The following is a 17,639-nucleotide window of genomic DNA, read 5'->3' on the forward strand; positions in this document are numbered from 1 at the left end:
CTCACGAGTTAGGGCCCCGGTCCCACAGGCACCATCACCAGAGCACACATGCCTCCTCCTCCCCCAGCCGCCCAGAGCCTCTGCCCTTTGCCTCCCTGGGGCCAGGGGTGAAACCAAATCTGGGGCAGTGACACCCGGGCTATTTTGGAGCTGGGCTGGGCAGGCTGGCGGTGGTGGGGGTGGGGTGGGGGCGGGCCCAGCCTTCTTCAGCTGATAGCATCCGCCTGTCCTTTCGTCCCTGTCCAGTTTGAGGACCGGCAGGAGTGCGGGCTGCTGGGCGGGAGCCTTGTCGGTCCTGGGCCCGTGGAGGGAGGTGAGACCCAGCAGCCCTGCCCCACCATCTGAACCCCCCACCTGAGTGCTGCCCAGTGCCCCCGGTAGAGACAGGTGAGGAGGCAAAGGGCAGGCAGGGGTGGGGGGGCCATCCTGTGCCCCTGAGGATGTCTCGGCTGAAGGTCATGGCTCTGGGGGACGGAGGGACCTGGGGTAGAGTTTCAACCAGGCTGTGCTGCTCCTGGGGTTAGGGGCATGGATTCCAGCCCCTGACTCATTGGTGACCTGAGCCAGACCCTCATGTTGGGAGGGAGCAGCTGAGGCGGCAGGGGGCGGGGGGTGTCAGGCGCACCCACCTTTTCCTTTGCCCACTGCCCTGAGGGTCTGGCTAGCCCTGCCCCCAGCTCTGTTGAGATGGATGCCCGCTGACAGCTGGGGCTATTTTGGGCCTGTTGGCTCAGCGGAGGGGACAGCCAGTGGGGCAGTGACACCTGACTCCAGGAAAGAATTTCCCCTGGAGTTCAGGAAGCTGGCGGGCCCAGGGGTCTAAGGGGAAGGCACAGACTGCAGGAGCTGCCCTTGGAAGTCTTTTCTGGAAGGGCATGGGGGCAACAGGGTTGGGGGCGGGAAGAGGGGGCAAGCTAGGGAGACAGGGCTTCTGAGAGGGGGCTGGTAGAGGTCCTGCTATCAGGCTGCGAGCCATTTCCCACTCTGGGCTCATCTGGAAAATGGCCCAAACCCCACAGGGGCCCAAGAGTGGCCAAGTTCTGGAAAAGCAAGGGTGGCGGGGCTGTGGGTGTGGCACGGGTCAGCCACAAGGCTCCCTGGCAGGTTTGCAAGGGGGTCCTGGCCTCAGTGTGAGCGCCAAGCCAGGGCCTCCGAGGGGCTGAGGAGCCCAAGTGGGGTCCACAGGGAAGTACCTTCCAAGGTGGGCATCTGAGAAAGGAAGGGGCTTCCCTGAGAAGCCACGGTGGAGGTCCTGGCTCAGTCTCCCCTCCAGAAGCTCCTGTTTCTGCCCGTGCAGCTGCAGCTCCAGCAGCCCCAGCTCCCAACATGGCACAGGGAGGAGGGGGATGGTGCAGATGGCCCAGTGCCCGGAGGGTCTTTGGGTGGTCCCTCTCCCCAAGCTCAGAGTCCTCGGGCGCACCTTGGGGTGCCTTTGTCCTGCTGACCAGTGGGGACCCCTGTCTGGTGGGACTGCTGTGGGCTGTCAAGGCACTTATGTTTGGGTGAACTCTCTTAGATCCCTGCAGTTCTGCCGCATTGAGAGTGGGGAATGCAGGCTCTGGACAGGGAGCGGAACAGCAGCATGACCCCCGGTGGCTTTGGAGGATCTTGGGGTCTCTGCCCACCCTTGTACATCTGCTGAAGGCTGGTCCCCTAAGCATGTGCAGAGATGAGATCTCCCTCCCCACCCCTGTCCTCCTGGCTCACAGAGGCTGCCAGCTGTGGAAGTGGCCCCCAGGCCCCTGCACGTACTCACTCATCAGCCTGGAGCAGAGTCTCACACCTGTTCTGGGTGTGGCAGGAGGAGGGTGCCATGTCCTGCCTGGGGAACCCAGAGACTGACTGTATGACTCAGGAGATGGGGTGCGCTTGGAAGAGCTCAGAACTCAGGCCCCCGGGGACCTGGTGTCAAAGTAATCCTTCCACAGAGGGGTGCCAAGGACCAGGAGGGTGTCCATGGAGGCAGGTGGCCACTCGCCCAGGACAAGAGCCCAGTCAGGCCGTGGGGGTGCGGTGTGGATAAAGAACAGAGGCGCTGACTGCACAGTGAGTCAGCAGGACGGTCCCGGCTCACCTCCTTGGGAGGGATTAATGGGATTAGGTCCTGAATCACAGGACAAGGAGCCAGAGGGCCTGGGAACACTGCCCCGGTGGGCAGCCCACACTGAAGGCCCGGCTCCTGGGGTGAAGAGAGTTAAGGCGCTTGGGGCCAGCCCAGGGCCCAGTGGGGCCCATTTGTGCTGGCTGTCGATATAGAAGGCCCTGTGCAGGCAAGGCCCGATTTTAATCTCACCCACCTGTGCCCGGGGCCAGCGGGGCCCAACCTGGGGTGGGCAGAGGCCAGCGTCAGCCTGGGGCCTTCAGCTCTGATGGTGCCAGCCCCGTCCCTACAAGGTGCCCCGTTGGCAGAGCCCACAGCCAGTGAAGCCACAGCCAAGAACTGCAGAGTGACCATGCTACCTGAAGGCCCCCTCGTTGGGCCTGGTTAGCCAGTCTGGTCATTCTCTCCTGCTGGGGGATTCTCTGATTGACCTCTACAGACATCATTGAAGGCACTGCCCCTGCCCCTCCCCATTCCCAACTTCAGTCTCCAAGGGAAGGAGGCAGGCACTCACAGCAAGGGGGGGGTGGGCAACCCCCTACCAGCTGCAGGATTTCCATTCTTTGCTCATTGATGACTACACCCCTTCAAGGGTTGAGGGGAGGTGGGAGGATCCCAGGAGAGGTGAGGTGTGCCCTGGCCCAGAGCTGCTGTAAGCGGGACAGGCTCTGTGTACAAGGCTCCCCGTTGCGGGCAATGCCCAGCGAGGAGGTTTGAGCAGCTGTGCACACAGCCTGCAGTGCATCCCAAGTGCTTGGTTGGGGGAAGTCACTGAGGAGGGAGGATGGGGGGCAAAGGCGGCACGCAGAGCAGAGGGCTCGGAGAGCCTGCTGGAGTGGAGAACCTGTGACCTCTGGTGTGCCTTAGTCAGAGAGAGGGGCAGGCCAAACGTGGGCACTTACTATAAGCTTCCATGGCCAGGCCCTGTTAGGGTGCAGAGAATTGCCATTCTTTGACTGGGTGAGACCAGGTAGATTGGAGGTTTAAGCCACAGGAAGGAACAGCGTGTGGGGAGGGGACAGGACACCCGATGGCAGTTGGAGTGGCCCAGGAGGGACAGGGAAGGTCTTTGTGGTGAGATACAACATGGCAGATGCCACACAGGAGGAGGGCAAGCTTGGTGCTGGTGTTTTGGGACAGTTGCTCAGCTGGACCTTGAGTTTGGGGCAGCGGGCCTGGAGGAGGGAAGAGATGCTCTTATCAGTTAAAAAGAGCCCATTATGGGAGGTGAGACCAAACCCCAAACGCCCAGAAAGAGGCAAATTTACACTTGTGGACTACCGTACCATCTGGTGATGCTACCTGCAGGGATGGGGTGTGTGGGAGGAGATGAGACCGGGATGGGGCAGGGGGGCCACGTGGAGGTGTTCACCCTGCATTAAGCTGGGTTCTCCAGGCAGCCCTGGATGGGTGAAGTGACCAGGTGGGGCACAGGTGGGGGGCTCTTGAGTGCACCCGGGTCTCATCCCCACTATGCCTTCCCCGCCACCCTACTTTGCAGGTTCCCCACCTCCCCCCTCCCACCACCATGGATCACTCCTCGTTCAGTGGAGCGCCCCGCTTCCTAACGCGGCCCAAGGCCTTCGTGGTGTCGGTGGGCAAGGACGCCACGCTGAGCTGCCAGATTGTGGGCAACCCGACGCCACAAGTGAGCTGGGAGAAGGACCAGCAGCCGGTGGAGGCTGGCGCTCGCTTCCGCCTGGCCCAGGACGGTGACCTGTACCGCCTCACCATCCTGGACCTGGCGCTGGGAGACAGCGGGCAGTACGTATGCCGCGCGCGCAACGCCATCGGCGAGGCCTTCGCGGCCGTCGGCCTGCAGGTGGATGCAGTGGCGGCGTGCGCCGAGCAGGCGCCGCACTTCCTGCTGCGGCCCACGTCCATCCGCGTGCGCGAGGGCGCCGAGGCCACGTTCCGCTGCCGCGTGCGGGGCTCGCCGCCTATGTCGGTGAGCTGGGCCAAGGACGGGCGGCGCCTGGGCGCGCCCGACGGCCCCCGCGTGCGCGTGGAGGCGAGCGGCGAGGCGAGCGCGCTGCGCATCCAGGCCGCGCGGCCGCGCGATGGCGGCACCTACACGGTTCACGCCGAGAACCCGCTGGGCGCCGCCAGCGCCGCCGCGGCGCTCACGGTGGATGCGGACGCCGATGCGGTCAGCCCACCGGGGGCCTCCACAGCCATGCTCCTGGCGCACCTGCAGCGGCGGCGCGAAGCCATGCGCGCAGAGGGCGCCCCGGCCTCGCCGCCGTCCAGGGCTGGCACACGCACCTGCACGGTGACCGAGGGCAAGCACGCACGTCTCAGCTGCTACGTGACGGGTGAGCCCAAGCCGGAGACGGTGTGGAAGAAGGATGGGCAGCTGGTGGCCGAGGGCCGGCGTCACGTGGTGTACGAGGATGCCCAGGAGAACTTTGTGCTCAAGATCCTCTTCTGCAAGCAGTCAGACTGTGGCCTCTACACCTGCACGGCGTCCAACCTCGTGGGCCAGACCTACAGCTCCGTGCTGGTCGTCGTTCGAGGTGAGCTCCTGGTGGCGGGCCCACAGTCCCAGCGCGCAGTGAGCACAGGCAGGGGCCCCTCCCCAGGCCTTCCATCCTTTTCTTCTAGCGGCCGCTGCCGCTGCCATCTCCCCGCCCTGTGTCTGTCTGGCAGAGAAATCTGTAGTTATGGGTCTTGGCAGCAGTTACTTTTCTGGGTCCACAAAATGGGGGTGATATGGGATGACCCTCAGTCTGTTCCATTGTCTGTGAGAGTAACACGAGTATAGAGTAAAGCACTTTGTCACCAAAACCACTTACCCCTGGGAGGCAAGGTGCCCAATGGCTGAGCCTGCCCTGTCCAGGATGAGGGTGACCCAGGCTCTCCACCCCTCCTACAGGATGCTAAGGGGGTCTCCCTGGCAGAGATGGAAGGAGAGCAGGAGCAGGGAGAAACCCCATACTGTTGGAGGCCTCAAGCTGGGGCTGCATCAGGCTGCAGCCTGAAGGTTGTTCTGGGTCAGTTTGCAGGCTCCTGTCCAGGTCTGAGGCTCATCCAGGGCACCTGGGCAAGTGTAGGCAACACCACCAGAATTTCCTGGGGTGCCATTTAGTCTTGGTTCCCTAAGGCCAGCCTCTTGCTGTGGTTGGAGTCCCACTTCCACTTTTTACCAGCTGTAGGATCTCCAAAAGGGCCTTTCAGCCTCTGTGTGGGTCCCTCAGCATCTTCATTTTTGCAGGGAAGTGCGCTCATGCAGTTGAGTGATTTCATGATTCCGCAGGCGGGTACAGGTCCAGCGGCCTCACCCCTGTGAGCCTACCCCATCCTGCTCATTAAGGGCCTGCTCAGTGGGGCTGCTTGCTGTGGCTTCACTGGCCTCATTTCTCTCTTTCTCTTCCAGAGTTCTCCTTATATTTGGGAGAGGGGGCTCTTAAATTCTGTTTCCCGTCCCGTGTCCTCCCTCTTTTGCTACACCCTTAGCTCCCTCTGTTCCCCTCCCTGCAGCTCCTCTGCCTTCTCTCCCACCCACCTGCTGCCCCCGGAGCCCCTCCAACCCCTGTCCTGGCTCCCTGCCCCCACCCCAGTCTTACACCTCCCTTACCCTGCCCACCTCCTTCCCTGTCACCCACCTCCCAGTCCCTCCCCACTTCCCCGTCCCCTCACTCTTCATCGCCTCTCCGGTCTGCCCCCTCCCCTCTCCTGGCCCCACTCACCTGTGCTCTTTTCCCGCAGAGCCCTCTGTTCCCTTCAAGAAGCGGCTGCAGGACTTGGAGGTGCCAGAGAAAGGTTCGGCCACGTTCCAGTGTGAGGTGCCGCTGCCAGCCACGGAGTCCGCGTGGTACAAGGAGGAGACGCGGCTGTGGGCCAGCGCCAAGTACCGCATCGAGGAGGCAGGCACCGAGCGCCGGCTGACCGTGCTCAACGTCTCCTCTGATGACGATGCTGTGTACATCTGTGAGACCGCAGAGGGCAGTCGCACGGTGGCCGAGCTGGCGGTGCAAGGTGGGCGGGCAGGGGCCCAAGAGACTGGACGGGCAGGGCTCGGGGTCCGGGCCTCACAGGAGCTGGGCGGGTGGCTAGGTACTGGGCAGATGGGCAGGCAGGGTCGGGGTTGGGGACGGTGGGCGGGTCAGGGAGGGGTGAGCAGGGCGGGCACTCTGGGACAGGGGCAGGAAAGAGGTGGGATCAGGGCATGCTGGCAGGGGTCTAGTCTGACCAGCTCCAACCCCCTCCCACCCCCAACCCTGGCTCCGCCCACCTCAGGCAACCTCCTCCGAAGGCTCCCAAGGAAGACAGCTGTGCGAGTGGGAGACACAGCCATGTTCTGTGTGCAGCTGGCCAAGCCAGAGGGCCCTGTCTCCTGGCTGCGGAACCAGAAAGAGATGGTGGCCGGGGGCCGAGTGGCCATCACTGCCGAAGGCACGTGCCACACGCTGATCATCTCCCAGTGCAGCTTGGAGGATATGGGTGAGGTGGCCTTTGTGGCTGGGGACTGCCGGACATCCACCCAGTTCTGCGTGTCAGGTAAGGGCCTAGGGAGTACCTGTCAGATGGAGGGAGCTGCTTATCTGCCCTCAGTCCCCTGGGCCCTGCTCTGTGTTTTAGCCTGCTGAGGGGAGCGCCATGAGGGGCAGGGGCCACCTAGGTTATAGCTCTGGTTCCCTGGGGCCCATGGTTCATTTGATGCCCTCTCTTAGGTATCTGCAAAGTGGGAGTCCTGGTGGCCCCCCACCCCAAGAATCAAATTAGAAGGTGCAGGTTGTTCTAGAAGCCCAGTGGATAGGGGTTGAGTGCGTCCTCTTTCTGTGGCCTTTGGTGTTGCGATTGGCCCCGACAGGGTCAGTCTTTTGCCGGGGCCAGGGATGAGCCTCAGCATGTGGGTCTCAGCACCTTTGGAAGGGTCATTGTGTCCTGCCTCAACCAGTGTCCAACCCAAGACCCCAGTGCGCAGATGGGGTCAAGGCTGAGAACTGGAAAGAATTCATTTCCAGGACACGTGGACAGTTCATGGTGGCCCTGGGCTGAGTGTGGCCCCTGAGGACTGGGTAAACTTTCCACTGCAAGCAGAGAAATGGCCACAGAGTCAGGACTGGGGCCATGGGCTCACAGCTTCCTCTTGGGTTGGTGGTCCCCTTGGGCTGTGGCCATTCCAGATCATCAGAGAAGTGCTCCCTGGGAGGGCTGGGACTTCTGTGACAATCCCACTCCCCCATCATGGTCTTGGACCTAGGGCTTGGGGAAGGGGCTCCCAGCTGGTGACATGGGCCTGTGCTCTGCCCAGCTCCCAGGAGACCACCCCTACATGCTCCTGAGGGTCCTGTGGTGAAGGCCAAGACAGAGAGCTCCGTGACCCTCAGCTGGTCCCCGCCACCCCACGGCGACCGCCCTGTGGCCATCGATGGCTACCTGGTGGAGAAGAAGAGACTGGGCACCTATACCTGGAGCCGGTGCCACAAAGACGAGTGCGTGGCCACACCTGAGCTGACTGTGGCTGGTGTGGCTGAGGAGGGGGAGTTCCAGTTCCGGGTGTCAGCTGTGAACACCTTTGGCCAGAGCCCCTACCTTGAGTTCCCGGGGACTATACACCTGGGTAAGTCTGGAAGGTTGTGTTCACCATGGTGTCCTGGTAACCATCTGTGGGGCCGTCTGCTCCTGAATCACCCAGACCCAGAGTGTAGCCCAGCCTTGGAGAGGCCTGAGTGACTTATGGGTCCTCTTTATGGCAGAGGGGAGGGACCAGGGTCCTGATGTTATTGGAGACTCCTCTGTGGGAAGGACCCCGAGACAGGACTTGAGCTCCCAGGAACCTGTCTGTACCCACCAGCCCCAAGACGCTGGGCTGGGCAGCTGCCCCACCCTACCGGGTTTGTGGGATCCGAAGGGGATCTCGGATGGCTCTGACTTGTCCCCTCTCTATCCTGGGTCTGACTTTCGCTTGTGGTCTCTGTGCGCTTGTCCAGTGGACTTCCTGGAGGAGGGGTCATTTGGGCCCAGGTATTGGAGGAGAAGGGGGCAGTGGCCCAGCTCCTTCCTGAAGCCCCCATTTCACAGCCCCCCAGCTGGCTGTGAAAACACCTCTGAAGGCAGTGGAGGCAGTGGAAGGAGGTGAGGTGACCTTCTCCGTGGACCTCACTACGGCCTCGGCAGGCGAGTGGTTCCTGGATGGGAAGGCCCTGAGGGCCAGCAGCGTGTACGTGATACACTGTGCCGGCACCCGGCACACTCTCACCATCCGCTCGGTGCCTGTCAGCCTGCACGGCGCTGAGCTCAAGTTCGTGGCTAACGGCATTGAGAGCAGCATCCGCATGGAGGTCCGAGGTAGGACCACCCCTTCTTGTGACCCCGAGGCACCTCTGAGCCCCGTTTCCTCCAGGGGGTGGGAGTGGGATAGGAGACCCCCAGCTCTCAGGGCTCCTGGGGGAGCTGCTGCTGCTCCCAGGGCAGGTGGGCTGCTGGCTGGAATGGGGCCTGGCCATGAGGTGCGCAAAGCCACCAGCTGTGAGTGGGGGAGGGACTATGGAGCCCCGAGGGCACAGAGCCTCCCTCTCTGTCTGATTGTCCCCCTTCCCCCTCCTTTCTCCCCTCCTTTTGTTGATTCCTTCTACTCCGCTTCTGGTCCTGTTTCTTCGTCTTGCCTCTCTGACTCCCCTCCACCATATCTGGCTCTTCCTACTCTGTCCACTCTGCCTCTCTCCACTCCCTTCTGTCCACTTCCCTCTCTGTCCTCTCCCCCTCTGTCTACACCTTCTCTGTCCACATCCCTTCTGTCCACTTCCCTCTCTGTCCTCTCCCCCTCTGTCTACACCTTCTCTGTCCACATCCCTTCTGTCTCATTCCCCACCCCCCATCTATGCCCCGTTGTCCACACCCTCCTCTGTGCACACCCCTTTTATCCACACCTCCTCTGTCCCCTCCCTTCTGTCCATGCTCCCTCTGTCCTGTTTTCCCTCTGTCCACACCTCTCCATCCTCACCCCCTTTGTCTGCTCCTTCATCCCACTCTCCTGCCTCCTCCCCCTCCCTCCTCTGACCACTTTCCCTCTGTCCCGCTTCCTCTCCATCCACACCCGCTTTGTCCACCTGTCTGTGGCTCCCAACAGCCCCGGGGCTGACGACCAAGCGTCCAGCAGCGGTGGCAGCAGCAGCAAGGGAGGTGCTGGCCCGGCTGCACGAGGAGGCCCAGCTCCTGGCCGAGCTGTCGGACCAGGCTGCAGCTGTGACATGGCTCAAAGACGGACACACGCTGCCCCCAGGCCCCAAGTACGAGGTGCAGGCATCAGCCGGCCGGCGGGCACTGCTGGTGCGGGATGTGAAGCGAGAAGACGCGGGCCTGTATGAGTGTGTCAGCCAAGGGAGCCGCATTGCCTACCAGCTGTTGGTGCAAGGTGACACTGGGACATGTGTGTGTATCCGTGTCCCTTCTGGGCCGCCACCATGGCCAGGGCCACACATTCTGTCCCCCAGCTCCAGGGGGTCTGGGGGTTCTGAGCAGCAGGAGCTGCTATTCTCTGTCCCTGTGGGAAAGGTGGGGGAGCAAGCTGGCTCAGGTAGCCCCCAGGGAGCTGGGGGACCGGGGGCTATGCTGACCTCATGGAGGGGGTTGGGGATAAAGCAGCTCTGCCAGCCCCGTGAAGAGGATGGGGAGTCAGATAGGTCTAGGTGACCCTGAGGGGAAGGCAGGGGTGTGTGGGGGGAGCTCAGCCCACCTTGTGGAGACAGTTGGGGAATGGGGTGGAGGCAGGTGACCCTACTGGGAAGGCAGGGGACTGAGTAACTCCACCGGCCGACCTCGTGAGGAGGCTAGGGAGTCAGGGCAGGCTCAGGTGAGCCCCAGGAACCAGGGACCCCCACCAACCCCACTGGGGGGGCCCCTGCTCAGTAGCAGGGGAGCTGCCTGGTGGGTGGCAGTTGGGTGGCTGGAAATCAGCAGCTGAGGCTGGCCGCGTCCCTGAAGGGGCCTTGGTCTGGGCGAGGGCCCGGTGTCTCGCATGATCCTGAGGCCCCCAGCACCTTCACCTGCTAGCCGCGTGGGCATGTGCACGATCAGGACCCTACCGGCCCCCTGACCTGCCCATGTGCCCTTGTAGGCCTCACACCTTTTCTGCACAAGGACACGGCTGGTGGCTGTGTGGACGCTGTGGCTGGGGGCCCAGCCTGCTTTGAATGCGAGACTTCAGAGGCCCACACGCGTGTGCACTGGTACAAGGACGGCGTAGAGCTCAGCAAAGCCAGCCAGCGCTTCTCTCAGGAAGATGAGGGTACGCGGCACCGACTGGTGGCTGCTTCTGTCACTGCGCGGGATGAGGGCACCTACTCCTGCCGAGTGGGAGAGGACTCTGTGGATTTCCGGCTGCGTGTCTGTGGTGAGTGCACCTCCTCCCAGGCTTGTGAGGTGGGGAGCAGGTCTGGCTGCATCCAGCTGTCCAGCATTTGCAAGGCCAAACTGTCTCTCCCTTCATTTCCTCTTGGAATACTTGGGGGTGGGGGCAGTTGCTTCTAGATTTGGGTGAAGAAATTACCCACAAAACTAACATACATATGGGTGGAAAATGTGGGTCTGGAAAATAAAAGATAAGAAGGAAATTTGAAGCCCTTGTCGTCTTTAAAGATGAGATAAGGTGGCGCAAACCCAAAAAGTGCTGAAAGTGTCCTTAGAAAGTTAGATTTGGATCTGGGTGAATCTGAGGCCTTGGTTCTTTCTAGAAGCCTTGGGTTTTCTTGGCAGATTCACAAAGTCTTACAAGAAAGACTCTGCCATGCCCCTCCCCCCCACGCCGCCCTCTGTCTGAGCCCAGGCTCTGGGGCTCGGCTGCCCACCACGGAGCTCTGAGGCTGCTTCCTACCACGCCCAGGAGGGGTTGGGGCATCTGGCCCACCAGTGCCCATGGAAGGTTCCCTGTGCAGCACCTGGTCACAGAGGATCCCTGTGGTGGGGACCCAAGGCTGCCAGGGGTCTAGAGCTTAGGTCTGCTGTGGCTCCAGGACTCAGGGAACCTCATCTTGCCAGGGCTTCTGATCATATATCCCTCCCTGCCTGTCCCCAGAGCCCTTGGCGGTGTTTGCCAAGGAGCAGCCGGCGCGCAGTGAAGTGCAGGCCGTGGCGGGGGCCAGTGCCACGCTGAGCTGCGAGGTGGCCCAGGCCCAGACGGAGGTGACGTGGTACAAGGACGGCAAGAAGCTGAGCTCCAGCTCCAAAGTGCATGTGGAGGCCGCGGGCCGCACCCGGAGGCTGGTGGTGCAGCAGGCGGGCAAGGCGGACGCCGGGGAGTACAGCTGCGAGGCCAGGGGCCAGAGGGTCTCCTTCCACCTGGACGTCACAGGTCAGTTGATGAAGCAGACGTTGGAGCATTTCACAGGAACAGGCCCGGAGGAACCATATCAGTGTGGGGGACGGCAGCAGACTCATTGGCCCGTATCAGGCAGTCACACAAATAGCTCCAGACCTCAGTAGCCCAGGGGAATAATCCACGGGCAGGAATTTAAGCAGTGCTCAGCACGCGTGGCTCATCTCTGCTCCACGCGATGGTGGCCGGGACTGGAGGCTCCAGCCTGGCCTCAGATGTCCTAGTCAGGGGGCTGGCAAGGATGGCAGGCCAGGATGGCAGGCCTCTCTCTTCTGGAGCTCTCTCTTCTTGGCTGGGCTCATTCCTATGTCTGGGACCGTGTTGTCCTCTGCTCTGGGGCCATGCTCTCCAGGTACATTGCATTCTCAGGGCCTCTTCCTCCATGTGGATCACCTGAGCTCCTTCATGTGGTGGCTGGGTTCCATTCAGGGAACAGTAAATGCTTCAGGGTTTGTTAAGGTTTGCTTTCACCAGTCCCAGAATGTTCCGTGTTCTATCGCGCAGAGCCAGGCATAAGGCAGACCTTGTTCCCGGGGGGTGGAGAGGTAGACCCCGCTGTTGACGAGGGGTCCTTTGGCTCACTGAGGACAATTTCTAAAAGTCCATCACAGGGACACAGGCTCTGTCTGCCTACGTCTCTGCTGTCCTGAGAATGAGATAAAGATCTCTCTAATGTTTATTGCCTCATGTCACAAGATGGCTTCCACAGCGTCAGCCATCACGTTCAAGGTGGGAAGAACACGCAAAGATCGTGTGTATGCTTGTTTTTTTTTTCTTTTTTCACTGCTGTACAGCAAATTATCACAAACACAGTGGCTTAAAACAACACTCGTCTATTAGTTCATAGTTCTGTAGGTCAAAATTCAGGATGTGGTGTGGCTGGATTCTCTTATCAGGGTCTCAAGGGCTGTAATCCATGTGCCATCTGGCTGAGTTCTCTCGGAGTCATCTTCCAAGCTCATCCAAACTGCTAGCTGAATTGATTTCCTTGTGGTTCTGGGTCTAAGGCTGTCTCCTGGCTGGCTGGCAGTCAGAGGCTGCTCTCATGTCCTTTTCCACTCAGCCCCTCATGTCCATTCACTCTCATGTTTCAACTCTCTTTGGCCAGAAAGAGCCCCCTTGCTTTGAAGGTCTCATATGATTAGGCCAGGCCCACCCAGGATAATCTTGTTAATGAACTCATAGTCAACTGATCTGGGACCTAAATTCCTTCTGCAGAATCCCTTCACAGCAGTGCCCGGATTAGTGTTTGTGACATAGCCTGGAGAAGGTGCATGCACACCATGGGGCGGGGATCTTGGGAGCAGTCCTACCCAGCTCAGGATGTCACCAGCTCTTTCTTCTATTCAGAGAGCAGATTTCCCCTTATGCCTCTCAGTGTTGTGTGGGTCCAGTGGCACCTTGCTGCAGACAGCCTGGAAAAGTGAGTCCCTAACCGTCCGACCTCAGCAGTGGGACATTGAGGATGGCATTAGTGGGCCTGTGGTGGTGTGGCTGTCATGGCTCTGCTGAGGGACTTGTGGCACTGGCCCATACTCACACCCAGGGTGGCTACACCCTGATTTTGGACACCCACTTTGAGGCGGGCTGTGGAGGGATCTGTGTGGACCTCTTAGCAGCCAGGTGACCTTAGGCAAGTTGTCAATGTCATGTCTTCCTGAAATTCACATCTACCTGGAAACTCAGCAACATGGCCTTAACTGGAAATGGGGTCTTTGCAGATGACATCGTGGTAAGGATCTCAAGATGAGATGACCCTGGATTAGGGTAGGCTTTGAGAGAAAGGAGAGGGAGATTTGAGACACAGACGTGAGGAGACAGCCATGTGGTGACAGAGGCAGAGACAGGGGTGGTGCAGTCACAGCCCAGGGATGCCTGGAGCCACCAGGAGTTGGAAGATGCAGGAAGGATCTGCCCTCACAGCCTCCAGAGGAAGCTCACGCCTTGATCTCAGACTTCTTGTGTCCAGAACAGGGAGAGCAAAAATTCATGTTGTCTAAGCCCCCTGTCTGTGGTCATTTGTTATGGCCACCCCAGGACCTCATACAGTTGCCCCCCACCCCAGTTTCTTCATCTGTGCAGTGGGGCAGTAACAGAGCTGCTAATTCTGTGCTGAGGACTCTGTCCCCAAACCCATCCCCACCCCTCCAGGAGTGGCATGGGCTGTCTCCCCTCAAGGTACTGTAAATTATGGCCACTGGGCTGAGATTCTGGGGGCAAGGTAGGTCAAGGGAAGAGGGAAGAGCTTGATTGGTGAACAGAGGCCCAGACATCAGAGCCCTGGCATCAGGTACTGGAGGAAGAATCCAAGTGTGTCAGACAGGGTGGCGCTTCACTGAGTGTGCGTCGGGGTCTCCAGGAAGCTCTGGATGGCGGTGTGAGAAGGGAGGGGCAGGTGCTCGGCCCCTGGTCCTGCTGAGTGGCGTGTGCTCTGGCACCTGAGCCCTGATGCTCAGAGAAGCCACATCGTCTTGTGCAACCTCAGTTTCTCATCTGTATAGTGGGCATAGTGAGGTCCACTCATTTGAAGGCTGTCCAGGGAGTTTGACTGAGCTGGCACTTGTCAAGGGCTGCACACAGCACCCAGCCACCATGCTCCGTCTGTGCTGCCTGCCCCAAATTCTTCCTTGGGAACACACTGCTCTAAACAGGGGACACATGCTTGTGTGTTCACAGGCTCACGCAGCTGTATCCACAGTTGTGCACTTGAATGACAGGCAGTGAAGCCATTCTGCATGGGGCTGTGTGGTTCTGTGTGGCACGAGCAGGAGCCCTTCAGGCTGCCAGGGTTTCATCCCAAACTGGTGGTCTTTGCATGAGATTTTTCTTTAAATTGGGTCCTTAAAAACTTTTGTAATGCCCATCTAAGTCCCCCTTAGCCGCGGCATCTGTGTAGTTTGTATTTAAGAGGCTAATTTTGCCTTCTTCTGATGTACATTCAAATGGATACACAATTGTTGAGATAAACACTGTTCACTCTCATTCCACTGGGGCCCTGTCACCCATTCTGGAGACTTGGACCAATGTCTGTGGCCCAAGTGAGGAGGAGTTGGGAAGCAGGGTTCCTTGGTGACAAAGGAAAGTCCAAACTACTAGTTTCTAATGAATGAGTTTGACATATTATAGTTATGTGCAGGGCTTCTCATGTGCCATTAATCCATTAATTCTACCTCCTGCCTTTTTTTTTTTTTTTTTGTCGTAAAGAATTTTTACTTATAAGGGTGAGGCTATAGCTCAATGGTAGAATGTATGCTTAGCATCCATGAGGTTCTGGGTTCAATCCCCAGTACTGCCACTTAAAAATAAATAAATAAATAAATAAACCTAGTTTACCCCTCGCACCCCCCCAACCAAAAATAATCTTTAAAAAAAAAAGAATTTTTACTTTTAAACACGCAGCTGGTTTTGCACCACTTACTTGCCTTAGGGAGGCCTTTTATAAGACAGAAGTATCAGAAGATTTGGGTATTTCATTATTTCAGCCTCATCCTGCACTTAAATTTTAAAAAAGGAAACCTGTAAAAGCTGATTTAAAACTAGGCTGTGCGACGAATCAGCTTGTGAAGGTTGGTTGACTCACCTCTCTAAGCCTCCTTGCAGTAAGCAGAGCGCGGAGCCCTCGCGCCACGGGGAGCTCGGCCTCCTGAGGTCGAATGCAGTCCCGAACTGTCCTGGGTGAGCGTTATTCTGCATCTGTTGATGGAATCATGGGGTTTCTACTTTAGACTATGAATATAGAGGATTACACTGATTGATTTTTTAAAACTGAGTAATTCACGTCATAAAATTCATCCTTTTACAGTGTGCAATTTCGTGGGTTTTAGTATATTCACAGGTTGTGCAACCACACCACAGTCTAATGCTAGAACATATTCATGACTCCCAAAAAGCAACCCTGATCCCACTATTCGTCGCATCCATCTTGCCTTTCCCATCCTTGGCAACCTCTAATCCACTTTCTGTCTCTGTGGATTTGACTCTTCTGAACATTTCCTTTCAATGGAATCATATGAGATGTGGTCATTTGTATCTGCTTTTTTCACTGAGCATAATGTTTACAAGGTTCATCCATGCCATAGCAGGTGTTAATAATTCTTTCCTTTTCATGGCCAAGTAATATTCCTTTGTGTGCACATATCGCTTTTTGTCTATCCATTCATCAGATAATGGACAAACGTTTCCACTTTTTGACTGTTGTGAAAGTGCTACTATGAATATTCTTATATAAGCTTTTGTGTGAACATATATTTTCAGTTCTCTTGGAATTGCTGAGTCATATAATAATTTTGTGTTTAACTTCCTGAGGGGCTTTCCAGAGTGGCTGCACCATTTTGCATTTCCAACAGCAATGTTTGAAGGTTCGATTTTTTCCACATCCTTACCAACACTTGTTATTTTTGGTTTATTTATTTGATTACAGCCGTCCTGGTGGATATGAGGTGGTATCTGATTGGTTTGATTTGTATTTCTCTTATGACCAATTGTGCTGAACACTTTTTCATGTGCATTTGACCATTTGTATATCTTCTTTGGAGAAATGTCTATCTAAATCCTTTGCCTATTTTTAATTGTTATTTATCTTTTAATTATCAAATTGTAAGAGTTCTTCATATATTCTGAATACTACAGCCTTATCAGATATATGATTTGCTAATGTTTTCTCCCTTTCACTTCCTTAATTGTATCCTTTGATGCTCAGAAATTTTTAAATTGTGATGAAGACCAGTTTATCCCCTTTGGTTGCTTGTGTGTTAGGTGTCACATCTAAGAGACCATTGCCTAATCCAAGGTCAAATAGATTGACATCTATGTTTTCTCCTAAGAGTTTTTTAAGTTTTAGCTCTTATATTTAGGTATTTGATTCATTTTTGTGTTGATTTTTATGTATGATGTGAGGTAGGGGTCCAGCTTCATCCTTTACATATGGATATCCAGTTGTCCTAGCACCATTTGTTGAAAAGAATTTTTCACCATTGAATTTTCTTGGCATCCTTGTTGAAAATCAATTAACCATTGATTAAGAACTTATTTCTGGATTCTTTTATTCAATTTTATTCCATTGACATATATGTCTACCTGTCTATCCTTGTGTCAGTACCACACAGTCTTGATTACTGAAGCTTTGTGGAGCTTTGTGGTATGTTTTGAAATTGGGAAGTGTGAATCTTTTAACTTTTTTTTCAACATTGATTTGGCTACTTGAGGTCCCCTGCATTTCCACAATGATTTTAGGATCATCTTTTCAAATTTTGCAAAAAAAAAAAAAAAAAAGGCAGCTGGCATTTCTATGGGCTTTGCATTGAATGTGTAGATCAATTTGAGGAGTATTGCCATCTTAACAATATTAGTCTTCTAATCCACAAATATGAGATGACTTTCTATTTGTTTTAGTCTTTTAAATTTCTTTTAATGATGTTTTATAGTTTTCAGTGTACAGTACTTGTGCTTATTTCATTAAGTTTGTTGCTGAGTATTTTATTCTTTTTGGGGGGAGGTGGAGATAATTAGGTTTATTTATTTGTTTAATTAATTAATTATTAGTTTTTAGATTTTATTTTATTGAGTTATAGTCAGTTTACAATGTTGTATCAATTTCCAGTGTAGAGCACAATTTTTCAGTTATACAGGAATATACATATATTCATTGTCACATTATTTTTCACTGTGAGCTACCACAAGATCTTGTATATATTTCCCTGTGCTATACAGTATAGTCTTGTTTATCTATTCTGCATATGCCTGTCAGTATCTACAAATTTCAAACTCCCAGTCTGTCCCTTCCCACCCTCCTCCCCTCTGGCAACAAGTTTATATTCTATATCTACGAGTCACTCTGGTATTCTTTATATTTTCCAACTCTTTGCTAAAAACTTCACTCTGTGCATCTACCCTCCTCTTGAGGTCTCTGAACATCTTTGACATCATTACTTTAAACTCTTTCTCAGATAAATTGCCTATCTCTTCATCATTTATTTCTTCTTTTGGAATTTTATCTTATGCCTTGGCCTGGGAGATATTCCTCTGCCGCTTCATATTGTTTATCTTCCTGTTTGTATTTTTAGGTAGCTTAGCTGTATTTCTCGACCTTGGAAAGATGGCCCTCTATGGGAGACGTCATATGCATCCCAGCAGTACACTCTTGTCTTGTCACCCAAGGGCCAGGGTCCATCCGGTCCAAATATAGATTCTGGACTGTTTTTGTGGATTCCTTCCACAGGC

At 55.9% G+C, this 17,639-nt stretch overlaps 1 protein-coding gene across 49 annotated transcripts in view; it reads left to right on the plus strand.

Annotated features, from left to right (window-relative positions):
- Positions 1–227: 227 nt before the first annotated feature.
- OBSCN (obscurin, cytoskeletal calmodulin and titin-interacting RhoGEF) overlaps positions 228–17,639 on the plus strand; it is a 170,123-nt gene continuing 152,711 nt past the window's right edge. For 48 of the 49 annotated variants that reach the window (XM_074361106.1, XM_074361109.1, XM_074361108.1 and 45 more), the window contains exons 1-9: positions 228–387; positions 3,603–4,617; positions 5,810–6,079; positions 6,341–6,601; positions 7,359–7,667; positions 8,129–8,395; positions 9,177–9,461; positions 10,164–10,439; positions 11,121–11,396. In XM_074361106.1, coding sequence (XP_074217207.1) covers positions 3,630–4,617; positions 5,810–6,079; positions 6,341–6,601; positions 7,359–7,667; positions 8,129–8,395; positions 9,177–9,461; positions 10,164–10,439; positions 11,121–11,396 — 2,932 coding nt within the window. In that variant the 5' untranslated portion in view covers positions 228–387; positions 3,603–3,629. The remainder of the gene's footprint in view (positions 388–3,602; positions 4,618–5,809; positions 6,080–6,340; positions 6,602–7,358; positions 7,668–8,128; positions 8,396–9,176; positions 9,462–10,163; positions 10,440–11,120; positions 11,397–17,639) is intronic. The other variant, XM_074361107.1, reaches the window with a different exon arrangement.

Source organism: Camelus bactrianus, chromosome 3, assembly GCF_048773025.1.
Source record: "Camelus bactrianus isolate YW-2024 breed Bactrian camel chromosome 3, ASM4877302v1, whole genome shotgun sequence".
Classification (NCBI taxonomy): Eukaryota; Metazoa; Chordata; class Mammalia; order Artiodactyla; family Camelidae; genus Camelus; species Camelus bactrianus.